At 41.7% G+C, this 13,321-nt stretch overlaps 1 protein-coding gene across 13 annotated transcripts in view; it reads left to right on the forward strand.

Annotated features, from left to right (window-relative positions):
- The first annotated feature begins 8,312 nt into the window (after positions 1 to 8,312).
- Positions 8,313 to 13,321, forward strand: part of washc2c (WASH complex subunit 2C) — a 34,226-nt gene continuing 29,217 nt past the window's right edge. For 9 of the 13 annotated variants that reach the window (XM_071393559.1, XM_071393567.1, XM_071393562.1 and 6 more), the window contains exons 1-6: positions 8,382 to 8,526; positions 9,155 to 9,298; positions 9,577 to 9,741; positions 10,334 to 10,429; positions 10,517 to 10,690; positions 13,220 to 13,313. In XM_071393559.1, coding sequence (XP_071249660.1) covers positions 9,155 to 9,298; positions 9,577 to 9,741; positions 10,334 to 10,429; positions 10,517 to 10,690; positions 13,220 to 13,313 — 673 coding nt within the window. In that variant the 5' untranslated portion in view covers positions 8,382 to 8,526. Of the gene's footprint in view, positions 8,527 to 9,154; positions 9,299 to 9,576; positions 9,742 to 10,333; positions 10,430 to 10,516; positions 10,691 to 13,219; positions 13,314 to 13,321 lie in introns of all 13 variants that reach the window. The other 4 variants (XM_071393565.1, XM_071393572.1, XM_071393566.1 and 1 more) reach the window with 2 other exon arrangements.

Genomic DNA, 13,321 nt, shown 5'->3' on the forward strand with positions numbered 1-13,321 from the left:
AGATGTGGAACTCTTGAAGGGGCACTTGATCTCAAGGAGCTGTGTTGCATCAAGGATCCTATCTGGGCTGGCTCCCAACCAAGGATGGGCAGGGTGCACCACCAGGCCTCTGTTCTCCACAACATGCCCTCTGCTCTCCAGGAGTGTGATGACATTGACCTCATTTTCTTTGCCATGCTTTGTTGCTGTATTGCCAGTGAAGGTTGGGTACAAATGCTCATATACACATTTTTTGGGGATCTGGTGTTTCGTTTGGGGTTCTCGTTTTGCTGTGCTGGCTGTTAGACACAGCCTCCAAGCATCATGCCATAGCTGTGAAGCACTTTGGGTCTTGGTTTCCTTCATCAATGTAACTGCTTGTACGGGGGATAATTTGATGTAGGCCTCATAAAACATTGTGCACTTCCTACAGGTTAGTGTTGTGCTGTGCTCAGTATGACAGTGTGTTCGTGTAGGCTGAATCATGTTGGCGTGGGCCTGCTTTGCTGCTGTTGTCTACATCTGCAACTTAGCTGAAGAAGACCATTTGATCCAAACCTCTATTTGAGTACCCGTTGTTCTGCACTTTCATGTCATTTTTGGTCGTTACTTTCCTGACCTTCCACAGAATTGCTGCAGCATGACTACAAGAGCGTCCTGGCCCTGCAATACATGAGCAACCCACTGTCTGTATGACACCTGTCGTTGATGCGAGTACCCACGCCTTGTGATGAGATGTGCGCAGGCTTTGACTCGGCTCTATGTCTGCTTTTAGGTAGACAAGGTCGTCTCCAGCATCCTTCAATAACACACAACCGACTTTGTTACTGTGTAGATATTAGTACGCCTCCGAAATTTTTAAGTTGCTCATCACCTTACCATCGCAAGCTACTGATTCAACAAAGTAAGTAAATATGCTACCGTACGTGATACGAGGTCACCTCATCACGTCACCTTCCCAACCAACCATCAATTACGGAGGGTAAAGGTAGGCTAATGTTACCCTTCTTGATCTCCGTCAGGTTGTGTTCCCACATCATTATTAGTTTGGCAAGCTGTTCATGAATGAATGAAGAAACCATTTGTTTACTTCGAGCCGGAAATAATGCCCATAATTCGCGCAAGGCATCATGGGACACGGGAAACTCGGATAAGCAGATGACCGGCCCCTAGTAACATCCCTAGCAACCTATCAGGACACAGGTCAGGGAGAGTTTGAGAGGCAGATTTATGGTACACCTAGACACTCAGGCTCTGGTTATGGGGGATGGGAGTGGAGTGTGCAGCTCAGGGTTGTGAGGTGCTTATAACAGTCACTGGCAGGGAATTTGTAACAATAGCATTGTGAATTATTTTGTTTAAGCTACTCTGGAATAGGCCTATTTCATTCACAGTGGAATTGAAGATCTACTATAGACTACAGCGTAGCCTAGAGGACAATGTAAAGGTAGACTCAGCAAAATGATGTTGCCATGAGCAGCACCGCAGATATTGGGATAAGCGAGATGCAAGACTTCGCTCCCACACTGTCACACACAGTATCTGCACATGTGCATGGGTTCGCTTAGAGCGTGGTAGGTACGGGTCCAAAACAATGAGAGAGTTTAGACTCGCGCTTCAACGCTCTTAGTTGTTTTGGAAATTGACCCACTATGCTGTTTATTTTGAGCCCCTACGTCAGTCATATCGCTGAGTCTACCTTTAATGATGACAAACAATTTATCAAACAGAATTTTGTTACAAAAAAAATAGGACCGGTTGTACTATTTAATGGTTTTGATATAATGATTTATTTCAGAAATTCTGACATAGATAAAGATGTAGTATATTTAATTCAACTGCTAATAATACTAGGTAAATTTCATATTCACAAATGCAAATGGTCTAATTCAAAACCTAACTTTCTTCATATAATGAAGAAATAAATGAATTTAAACAATATGGCACTACTTTAATTAAAATGAAAAACAAAAACGCAATTAAAACTTGTATTATTAATGAATATGATTTGTTTGTTTAGGATTCCTTGAAAGGTAAATAGTTTGTATGTATGCTTGTTTGCATGTGACTATTCCTCTTTTGTTTGTTGATATTTGTTAATAAAACATATATTTTTTTAAATGACAAACATAACACAATGAAGAATTTGTTCAGTAAATGTGTAAGTGTAGGTTATTATGCTGATTATTCAGGTTATTCTCAGCTGGTTATTTAGAATAGGCCAGGTCAGCTTTTATTTTATGAAAAGAAAGCTTTGTGTTTATTTTGTGTTTATTACAAAAGTATTACATAGGTTATACATGAGGCATACCATCAGGCTTATATTGGCGAACACATTGGGAGGGATCTTAGACCATTCCACCATACAGAATCTTTCCAGATGATATCCTATGTCTGCACTTAAGGACTGCCCTATTTGATTCAAACCACAGGTTTTTAATGGGGTTCAAGTCCAGAGACAGATGGCATTGTGAATTGTTGATTTTGTGGTCAATTAAACATTTACTTTTTGATGTGTGCTTGGGGTTATTGTCTTGCTGGAAGATCCACTTGCGGCCAAGTTTCAACCTCCTGGAAGAGGCAATCAGGTTTTTGGCAAAAATGTGCTTGTACTGGGAAAAGTTAAGGATGCCATTGACCTTGATAAGTGCCCCAGGACCAATGGAAGCAAAATAGCCCCTTTAACATCAAAGATCCACCACCATATTTTGCAGTAGGTATGGGGTCATTTTCTGCATATGCATCCTTCTTTCGACGCCAAACCCACAGGTGTGCGTGGCCAAAGAGCTCTATTTTTGTGTCATCTGACCACAGTGCCGGTTCCATTTCAAGTGCCAATGCCGTTCAGCAAACTCCAGGCGTTTACATTTGTTGGATGACATGAAAATAAAGCTCTTTGGCCATGCACACCAGTATGGGGCTATTTTGCTTCCACGAGTCTTGGAGCCCTTGTTAAGGTCAACTACGTCAATAATTTTACCCAGTACCAGGATATCAATGTTAATTTTGACAACAATAACTATGCCAGAAAATATTTTTATGACTATGATTTATTTATTTGTATTTATTTTTTTACCTTTATTTATGATAAAGGCAAAACTCTGATAACAAGACAAGGTGCCTTGGGGAAAAAAATATAACTATTACAAATACTTTTCATTTTAGTCAACGAAAATGTGACGAGACGAGAATTCCACGTGAGACTATTGGACATTTAATTTGGCATGAACCTCCTTTTCATCTGTTTTGTTCATGCATGCAGAATATTTCATGCAATCCTCTCATTGGCAGAATTGACATCTTTCAGGCGGTCACTTCAGTCACCCCTCAATCTTTTGAACTGATGCGAAGCCAGGGCACTTCACTAACTAATAGGATATTCCTGCAATACAATAACCCCAAGCACACATCAAAACCCACAAAGAAATGGTTAATTGACAACAATTTTTTTTTTTTGCAATGGCCATCTCAGTCTTTGTACTTGAACCCCATTGAAAACCTGTGGGTTGAATTGAAGAGGGCAGTCCACAAGCGCAGACAAAAGATATCAAGGATCTGAAAATATTCTGTATGGAGGAATGGTCAAAGATCCTTCCCAATGTGTTATCTAATCTCATAAAACATTTTAGAAAAAGGCTCAGTGCCGTTATCCTCACAAAGGGAGGGTGCCCAAGTATCGAAAACAGTGGTGCCAATAATTTTGACCCCTAGCTTGTTGAGAATTGTTTTCATTAATTGTTAAATAAACAATTTTTCTTTCAAATAATGTCATTTTACATTTTTGGGGAGCATACAATTAGGTCAGTATTTGTTTTATTTATTTTATACGGTCTTTTTTGTTCATCTTTATCAAGGGTGGCAATAACTTTGGTTGTGACTGTACGTTATCCACTGAGCTATACATAAAATGAAATCAAATTCTGAAATTATACCTATAGGGGACCACATCAGAGGCATACTTACTTGGTTTTGATCAGTTCAATTGCTGTTTTAAAGCTAAATTAATGTAATTCTACATATTTTGCCATGGGGCAGAGAGGGAAATGTGCAGTTTTATAGCTAAGGGAGCGGTCGAAATGTACACAATTGTTACCCGGAGGAAAATGGTGGAGGGTCATGCTTTTTCAATTTCAGTCAGGGGGAGGGAATATCATTTTTTTATTTAGTCCAGGGGAGGGTAATGTAATCGATGAAATGTCATATTGCTCAGTGTTTGAGAATTAGTTGCTTATTATATCTCGATGTGTGACCAATGCTGCCCCTCATCCCTGACTCTCTGCTGGGCATACAATATCAAGTGCGCCTAGTGTGGTCTCAATCAAATGATCAATAGCCTATACTATAGGCCTAGGCTCTATGAAGATCATGCTCGGAGAAGCACAGGGCAAAGTTATATTTCTAAGAAAATGTACTTTCCTGAGTTTTTGTACTGCTGGGATAGTGTAAAACTAGGATATACTGCATTACACACTGCAATGAATAGTCAATCTCAATCATGAGCCCTGGCTAGCCCTGCCCTTACTAATGTAGGCCTAAAGCCTTTTGTGCTGCCTAACCAATGGCTGTGCTGTGTAAGGTGGCACTTCAGGAAGCGAGTCAAAGGCTTCTTCCAAAATATATTTTTTACTTGTACAAAAAAATCAGTCAGGAACAAGCCAGATAGTCTAAAAATCATTTAGGCTATATTATTATTATTTCAAGGCCATAGCCTGCCATTTAAGAAATAAATTGTGAAGCATTTGTGTCACGCCACAGGCTGGCAGGAGCGCTCAGCATTTCAACAACACATCAATAGCATTTATGCATTTATTTTTAATGCTTTTATTTAACCTTTATTTAACTAGGCAACATGCCTATACATTTTGCCTTCAGGCTGTATAAAATGAAATGTAAAAAAACAACAACATTTTATTAAATACTGAAGCAAAAAATCCTTATTAGGCTATACAGTCATTTTAAAATGCCTTTGAAATCACTTTTAGAAAAACAAGTTTGGCCAGTCTGTTTTGAGGATCATGTGATGAGCCTTGTTTGTTCATTTAGCCTAGCAGATGATCTTATATCCCCATGCCCACAGTCAACACAAATCTATTTTGTAAGAACAATATCATGGAATAAAATAGAATAAATTTGAGAATTATAGTTTCCCAAATGAAAAAAAGTACAAGTGCATATAGGCCTACTGTCACACCCTGACCGTAGAGATCCTTTTTATGTCTCTATTTTGGTTGGTCAGGGCGTTAGTTTGGGTGGGCATTCTATGTCTGGTGTTCTATGTTGTCCTTGTTTTGTATTTCTATGTGTTTGGCCTGGTATGGTTCCCAATCAGAGGCAGCTGTCTATCGTTGTCTCTGATTGAGAACCATACTTAGGTAGCCTGTTCCCATCTGTGTTTGTGGGTGGTTGTTTTCTGTTTTGTGTGTATTCCTTACAGGACTGTTTCTTTTCGTTCTCGCGCTTTGTTGTATTTTGTTCATTCAGTGTTCAGTTTATTTAATAACATTAAATATGAACACTTACCACGCTGCACCTTGGTCTTCTCCTTCTCCCGACGACGTTCGTTACACCTACCTGATGATATGCAGCTGCTGTTGTAAAAAATGAATGGCATTTTCTCGAATTCATTGATGATCAGATACTTCAGTTGTAACTGGTTCTGTTGCGCTCAATTTTTACAGTTGATAGACAACTTTAGCACTGTTCCAAACCAAGACTATCCTCTTTTTTAACAATAGCCTGTATAGAAATCTAAATATCACTTGTGCTCATTACACAGGTGCACCATGTGCTGGGGACAATAAAAGACCACTCTAAAATGTGCAGTTTTGTCACACAACACAATGCCACAGAGGTCTCAAGTTTTGAGGGAGCATGCAATTGGCATGCTGACTGCAGGAATGTCCACCAGAGCTGTTGCCAGAGAATTGAATGTTAATTTCTCTATCATAAGCCACCTCCAACGTCACTTTATGGAATTTGGCAGTACGTCCAACCGGCCTCACAACAGTAGACCATGTGTAACCACACCAGCCCAGGACCTCCACATCTGTCTTCTTCCCCTGTGGACTTGTCTGAGACCAGCCACCCGGGCAGCTGATGAAACTGTGGGTTTGCACAACCGAATAATTTCTTCACAAACTGTCAGAAACTGTCTCAGGGAAGCTCACTTGTGTGCTCGTCGTCCTCACCAGGTTCTTGATCTGACTGCAGTTCGGCATTGTCACCGACTTCAGTGAGCAAATGCTCACCTTCGATGGCCACTGGCACACTGGAGAAGTGTCCTCTGATCATCGTTGTCAGTGATCACCGTTGTGTCGTCGGAAAACTTAAAGATTGTGTTGGAGTCGTGCGTTGGCTACGCAGTCATGGGTGAACAGAGAGTACAGGATCGGACTAAGCACGCACCCCTGAGTGGCCCCCGTGTTGAGGATCAGCATGGCAGATGTGTTGTTGCCTAACCTTACCACCTGGGGGTGTGTTTCAAATAAGGGCTGTGTTTTGTGTAGGCTTACCCTGGTGTGACATTTTGATAACCATGTAAATCTCTCTTGGACAAGGTAACTTTTATCATTATATTCAGCTCTATTTACTCTCAGATTCAAAAATGCTAATTAGAGTCAAAGTAGACATCATGCAAAACTACAAATCCCTGCTGACACCTTTGCTAACAGATATTGTGTCAATTTAAAATGTGAACAAGACAGTTCACATTATTGTCAATTTACAGAAACTGAGCCAATTTATTAATTACTATATTTAAATAACATTAGATAGTTAATCCAAAGATTCTTAACTTTACCTCGATTCGACAGTCGTGTCCAGATCATCATGGCATTTGAATATTGTATATGGGCTACTAACAGCTTCCTACACTTAGTTTTATTTTCTTACAGTATACATATCTCCCCGGCATATTACATAATTTATGCAGTAGCATACAATATATTTTTGGACTCACCTTGTTGTGCTGTGTTCACTTTTTTTGTTGTTGTTACTTTTACACCTTTTTCTCTCCAATTTTGTGGTATCCAATTGGTAGTTACAGTCTTGTCTCATCGCTGCAACTCCCGTACAAACTCGGGAGAGGCGAAGGTCGAGAGCCGTGTGTCCTCCGAAACACAACCCAGCCAATGTGTCGGGGGAAACACCGTACACCTGGCGACCGTGTCAGTGTGCATTGCGCCCGGTACGCCACAGGAGTCACTGGAGCGCGATGAGACAAGAACATTCCTGCCAGCCAAACCCTGCCCTAACCTAGACGACGCTCGACCAATTGTGCTCCGCCCCATGTGTCTCCCAGTCGCGTCAGAGGCTGGACGCAAACCAGGATCTCTAGTGGCACAGTTAGACCACTGCGCCACTCGGGAGGCCCCGTGTTGTGCTCACTTGAACAGGAAGGTGGCACGGTGGTCCTTCGTGGGCAAATTCTGTCATCAAACTGTCATCAAAGTCTGGCATTCTCTGGATTTATGGTGCTTTCAAGACAACTGGGAACTCGGAAACAAACAAGGTTGAATCATAATGTCAGTGATCTTTAGGTCGGAGCTCTAGAAAGAGGCCCTAGTTCCTGACTTGGAATTCCGAGTTGGATGACCTTCAAAACGTATTTTCCCAGTCGGAGCTGGGATTTCCCAAGTCTGAGATTTCCCAATTCCGAGTTTCCAGTTGTTTTGTACGCAGAAGAAGTCATGCTGGATTGACAGCATGACCAATGTTGAATGTTTCTCCTTTTAATCTTGAAAAAGAGACCCTTAAACCCAGACTTGGACCACACACGCACTCCACTGAATAGCAGGATAGTGATTGTTTTGCAATGCTTGCAGTTAGCCACTGATTCCTTCCAAACCACTCATTGTTGAATTTGCGATTTCCAATTTATTGTGTAATGTCCAATGGCTCTATAATTTATCTTCATATGACAAGGATTGAAAAGGATTTGCCAGTAGATTATCGACTTGATTCATAATGATGACTGCTGACTTGCTAGCTAAGATTTTGAAAGTGTGTATGTTGACATGATCAGTCCAATCAAAGCTAGGTAGATATAACGTGATTTGACGTAATTTTATCTGTGGCCAATGACCTTGAGCCTTCTTGGATTATTATATATATTTTTTTACAGTACACTGCTAGCTATGAATTCTATCTGATGGTGTTTGCATGTTTAGGTAAAAAGACAAATAATGTCCCGTTCGGAACACTGACAAGTAGAGAGCTTTTTTTGTTCAATCTGATTGGGTGGGCTTGGCTCCCCGGTGGGTGACCCAGGCCCACCCGTGCCTACGTGGCTGTTGTGTATTATTTACATCCACCATAATGTATTGATCACGTTAGAGAATGTTATGCGGTATTGCGTTGGTGTTGCCCCGCCACATTAGTCAGGTGACTGCGGTCAGCTGATTGTCTCCAGACAGACAGAACATGGCCGACCTGTCAGAAGCCCAATGAGGAAACGGTCGAGTTTAGCATAATCGATTCTCTTTTCACGTCGTTTGGTTTGGGCTCATATTTTACTATCGTGGACAACATTTGCCAACAGTAACTAAGGTGAGTTTAATAAGAAGATCCATGTAAGTGCGAGAGTAGGCTCTCAATTAATCACTGCCTAGCTAACGTTAGCTAGCTAACTGTTAGCTCGTGTGATTACACATATAGAAGGGTTTATACATATCTTTGACTTTAACAAGCCAGTCTCAGGCGGTACATAAACATTCACTCAACTAACTATCTAACTAGCATTCCAAAGAACATTTTGCGAAAGCTTTTGACTTCCAAATGAAACCTTGCACTGCTGTGTTCGTAGTTTGCTAACTAGCTAATCTGGATTGCATGCAAGAAAGAGGCCGGTGGTGGCAGCTCATTTAGCTTGCATTTGCCAATGCATGCCTGTCGCTTATAAATTATAATTTGGGGTTATTTTCGACAGATCAGGGATGTAATCTATTCATTACGTCTTGCAACGGAAACCGTTTATCGTTTAAGAACCGAACGAAACGGGGAAGGACCTAACTGAATTTATCCAATAGAAACTTTAGTTTTCCGTTTGGAGTAAACCGTTTCCAACAGGCGAAACTTTTTGCAACAGAATCGGTTTTTGCAATTGCCACGCTGAACCCCCGTTTGAAATGTTTTCTCCTGTTTATTACCATTGAACAAGCCCCACATATTGTTTCAGATGAGCGGGTTGCCGGATGGCATGGCGAATGTCCCCAGCCAGAGCAACCACGCCGGGGAGGATGGCCAGGTGTGGGAGAGACCCTGGACACTGGAAGAAATGCGACAGACCAGCGCCAACTGGTCCCTGGCTGCAGACTCAGGGGTAGGCTAATTGGCATTTGTTTATGGCTTTAATTTAGGCTAGTATCTCCTGAGTTATTATTCAGTCTCTGATTACCTGCCTGTTTTGTCTGCATTCAGCAATGTGTAATCCTCTTAATCTACATATTATGGGTAGAGGAATCACACAGCATTGTAAACATAATCTCTTCCATGCGAATGCATTACTAACTATTTATCTTAGGGCCGAGCTTGTGGACAATCAGATACACTATTGAATAGATGAAGATGAAACTGATGTTGGTATCACCTCCTCCACAGCTCTTCCTGTTCCTGCAAGACTTCTCCCAGAGAATGCTGTCAAAGACTCATGAGATAGAGAAGCAGCTGGATGGACTGATCAGGGACACAAAGGCCACAGACTGCTGCCTGCATACCGTTTTCAACGACTTCCTCATGCTTTCCAACACACAGTTCATTGAAAACGTATGTTGTGGTGTGAACAGGAAATACCATGGTTGTGTTCGTTAGATAATTTTAACGGAAGAAAATGGACTGAAACAGAGAGTCTTGTCATGGGACCGTGTTCACAAAGCTTCTGAGTAGGAGTACTGATCTAGGATCAGTTTAGCTTTTTAGTTCATAATGATTAAGGGTAATTTGACAGATCCAAGATCAGCACTCCTACTCTAAGATGCTTTGTTACAGATTTTTTCGTTAATTTTACTATGGTGTGCCTAAATGAACACAACCCATATCTTGTTCCTCTGTTGAGCTAGGTGCCCCTCTTCTTTAGATGATGGTTGTGCTGTGTTTGACATTTTCCAGACCTTTTGAAATTTAACAAGCTTTTAACCTAATTAAGAAAATATTAATCGTGTTACATGGTAAAGAAAATGTGAAAGTCATCCCCCTGGGACTATGAGGAACTGAGTCCTCTTGTATTTAATCATGTGGTTACTGATGGTGGCTCCGCTGTTTGCTGACTATATCACAGAGGGTGTTATGTTTGATAGATTCTAACTCATTATTGTATTGATTGTGTGATGTTACTGATCTTTTTATTTGTTTACCTCAGAGAGTGTATGATGAGGAGGTGGAGGAGCCAGTGCCAAAGGCTGAGACCTTGGAGAGACAACCTGAACTGGTAAATAATCTACCTGTTCCTTCCCGGGTATGTCGTTTTTTGTGATGTCACAGGTCTACACATAACATCTTAATTTCCTCCCTTGGGTTAATGTTAAATTCAATTCCCCCTCAGGAGAAGACTCGTGAGCAGAAGGAAGCTGAGCTTATCCCTAAGGTCCAGGAAGCAGTGAACTTCGGTCTGAGGGTGCTAGACTCTGCCTTTGAACAATTGGACATCAAAGCAGGAAACTCTGACTCGGAGGACGAGGAGGCCACAGACAGAGTGGAGCCAATACTAGAGCCCAAGGTGAGGGTGGAATCATCTGGAAACATACAGGATTACAGATGAAATTCAAGTTACTTATGCCTGCAGATATCATGTTAGGATTAATACTAGGGGTGTAATACGTGTATTCGTACCAAACCGTTTGGTACAGGGACCTTGGTTCAGTCCTCACTGTAAACCCGAATTAATACTTAAAAAAAGACCTAGGCCTACCTATTCCTTCCCTACCTAACCTATGCCTATGCTATGTTGTATGCCTCTTGAGTAAATCTGAGCTGAAAAAAAATGTCACGCTATTCTGTTAAAACCACTAGTCTATGGGCACGTTGTAATCAAAATGAATGTCTTAATTGGCGCATTTCAAACTGTCCTTTTGTGAGGCACAGCCGGAAACTTGTTCTGTATGATGGCTAATGGTGGGGTTGACAAAACAGGAGGATTCTCCATCGTTTCCAGTTTGGGAACGTTCTGGCCTTCCCGTAGATTACAACGGCGATGGACAGAGAGTCTGTCGCCACAGCTCAACGAGAATGGTCTATGTAGCTGCCATCACCTCAAACATGTTGACACATTTATGCGAACTTCAACCCAGTATTCCTACCACCGGAGCAAAATAACAACACAACTTTGTCTTCCCTCTGTGTTCAAGCAGCTGATTCTGACCTGTCCAAAGAAATTACAAGGGCGATTAGGTATGTTTATTTCCATGAATATGCGGCCATTCTCGGTGGTTGAGAAGAATAGGGGGTTGTAACACCTCGTGAAAGTGCTCGAGCCACATTACGAACTTCCAGCTCTTACACCCATTTCATCAAACAGGTAGTACCCACTCTATATAAGAAAGCTAAAGCAGAAGTTGTCAAAGAATTGGCCAATGCACCCAGTGTTCCGCTTACTACAGATGGATGGACCTCCAGGGCTACAGAGAGCTACTTAACAGTGACAGCCTCCTGACGCCAGAGTGGGAAATGAGAAGGACCGTGCTACAGATACACCCCCTTTATGAGAGTCACACAAGTGTGCAGTTTTCTCTTTGTTAGAAAACATTATAGCATAGGCCTATACAATGTCTGAGCCATGTTTACATATTGATTTCACACACATATTGCACTTTATTTTAGTGTTGTTGATGAGCAATCGTGTGTTTACAGTTAAGAAAATACAACGTGTGGTATTCCTGATTTGTGCTCTTATAAGCATTATAAACTGGGTGGTTTGAGCCCTGAGTGCTGATTGGCTGACAGTGGTATATCAGACCGTATACCACATGTATGACAAAACATTTCTTGTTACTGCTTTAATTACATTGGTAACCAGTTTATAATAGCAATAATGCACCTCCGGGATTTGTGTTATATGACCAATATACCACAGCTCGAGTTTAAGAACAGCCCTTAGCAGTGGTATGTTGGCTATATACCACACCCCCTGGTGCCTTATTGCTTAATTATATGACTCATAATCATACTTTTGGCCATTTAGTGTATGTTAACACTGCTTCAAATTAGTGGATTCGGCTACACCCTTTGCTGACAGGTGTATAAAACCGAGCACACAGCCATGCATTCTCCATAGACAAACATTGGCTCGTACTGAAGAGCTCAGTGCCTTTCAACGTGACACCGTCATAGGATGCCACCTTTCCAACTAGTCAGTTCGTAAAATTTCTGCACTGCTAGAACTGCCCCAGTTAACTGTAAGTGCTGTTATTGTGAAGTTGAAACGTCTAGGAGCACCATGCGCAATGCCAAGCGTTGGCTGGAGTGGTATAAAGCTCGCCGCCATTGGATTTTGGAGCAGTCAACCCGTTCTCTGAAGTGATAAATCTGGCATTCCAACTGACGAATTTAGGTTTGGCGGATGCCAGGACAACGCTACCTGCTGCAATGCTTAGTGCCAACTGTAAAGTTCGGTGGAGGAGGAATAATGGTCTGGGGCTGTTTTTCATGGTTCGGGCTAGGCCCTTCAGTTCCAGTGAAGGGAAATCTTAACGCTACAGCAATGTTCCAACATGTAGCGGAAAGCCTTCCTAGAAGAGTGGAGGCTGTTGAAGCAGCAAAGGGGGACTAACTCCATATCAATGCCCATGAATTTGGAATGAGATGTTCTTGGCCATGTAGTGTATATGTAATCAGGAATACCAATACTTTGTATTTTCGTAAGTCAACAAAAATTAACTACAGTAACTGTTGGCATTTCCGAAACCGAATCAATCCGTGTCCCCAAAACTGCAATACGTACCGAAACTGTGGGTTTGGTTAACAGTTACACCCCTAATTAATACCTATCCAGTACATCTAAGGGAGGATTGGCACTCCTCTGAGTCTGGTTCCTCTCAAGTTTTCTTCCCTGGCTAATCTTTCCTTGCCACTCTGCTTCTGATTTCTCTTTTGGGTCTAGGTCGTAATAACTACTTTGTGACAATTGTTGATGTAAAAGGGGTGTTTTTGAGTAACATTTGAATGGTTCTGCCCGTGTTGACCAATGTTATCTCTGTCTGCTTTCTCCCCCCTCTTTCTTTCTCCAACCCACCTCTCGCTGTGTCTGTAGGACCTGTATGTGGACAGGCCGTTACCGTATCTTATTGGCTCACAACTTTTTATGGAGCAAGACGACGTAGGACTGGGAGACCTTTCCAGTGAAGGTAGGTCA

This window comes from Salvelinus alpinus, chromosome 3 (genome assembly GCF_045679555.1).
Source record: "Salvelinus alpinus chromosome 3, SLU_Salpinus.1, whole genome shotgun sequence".
Classification (NCBI taxonomy): Eukaryota; Metazoa; Chordata; class Actinopteri; order Salmoniformes; family Salmonidae; genus Salvelinus; species Salvelinus alpinus.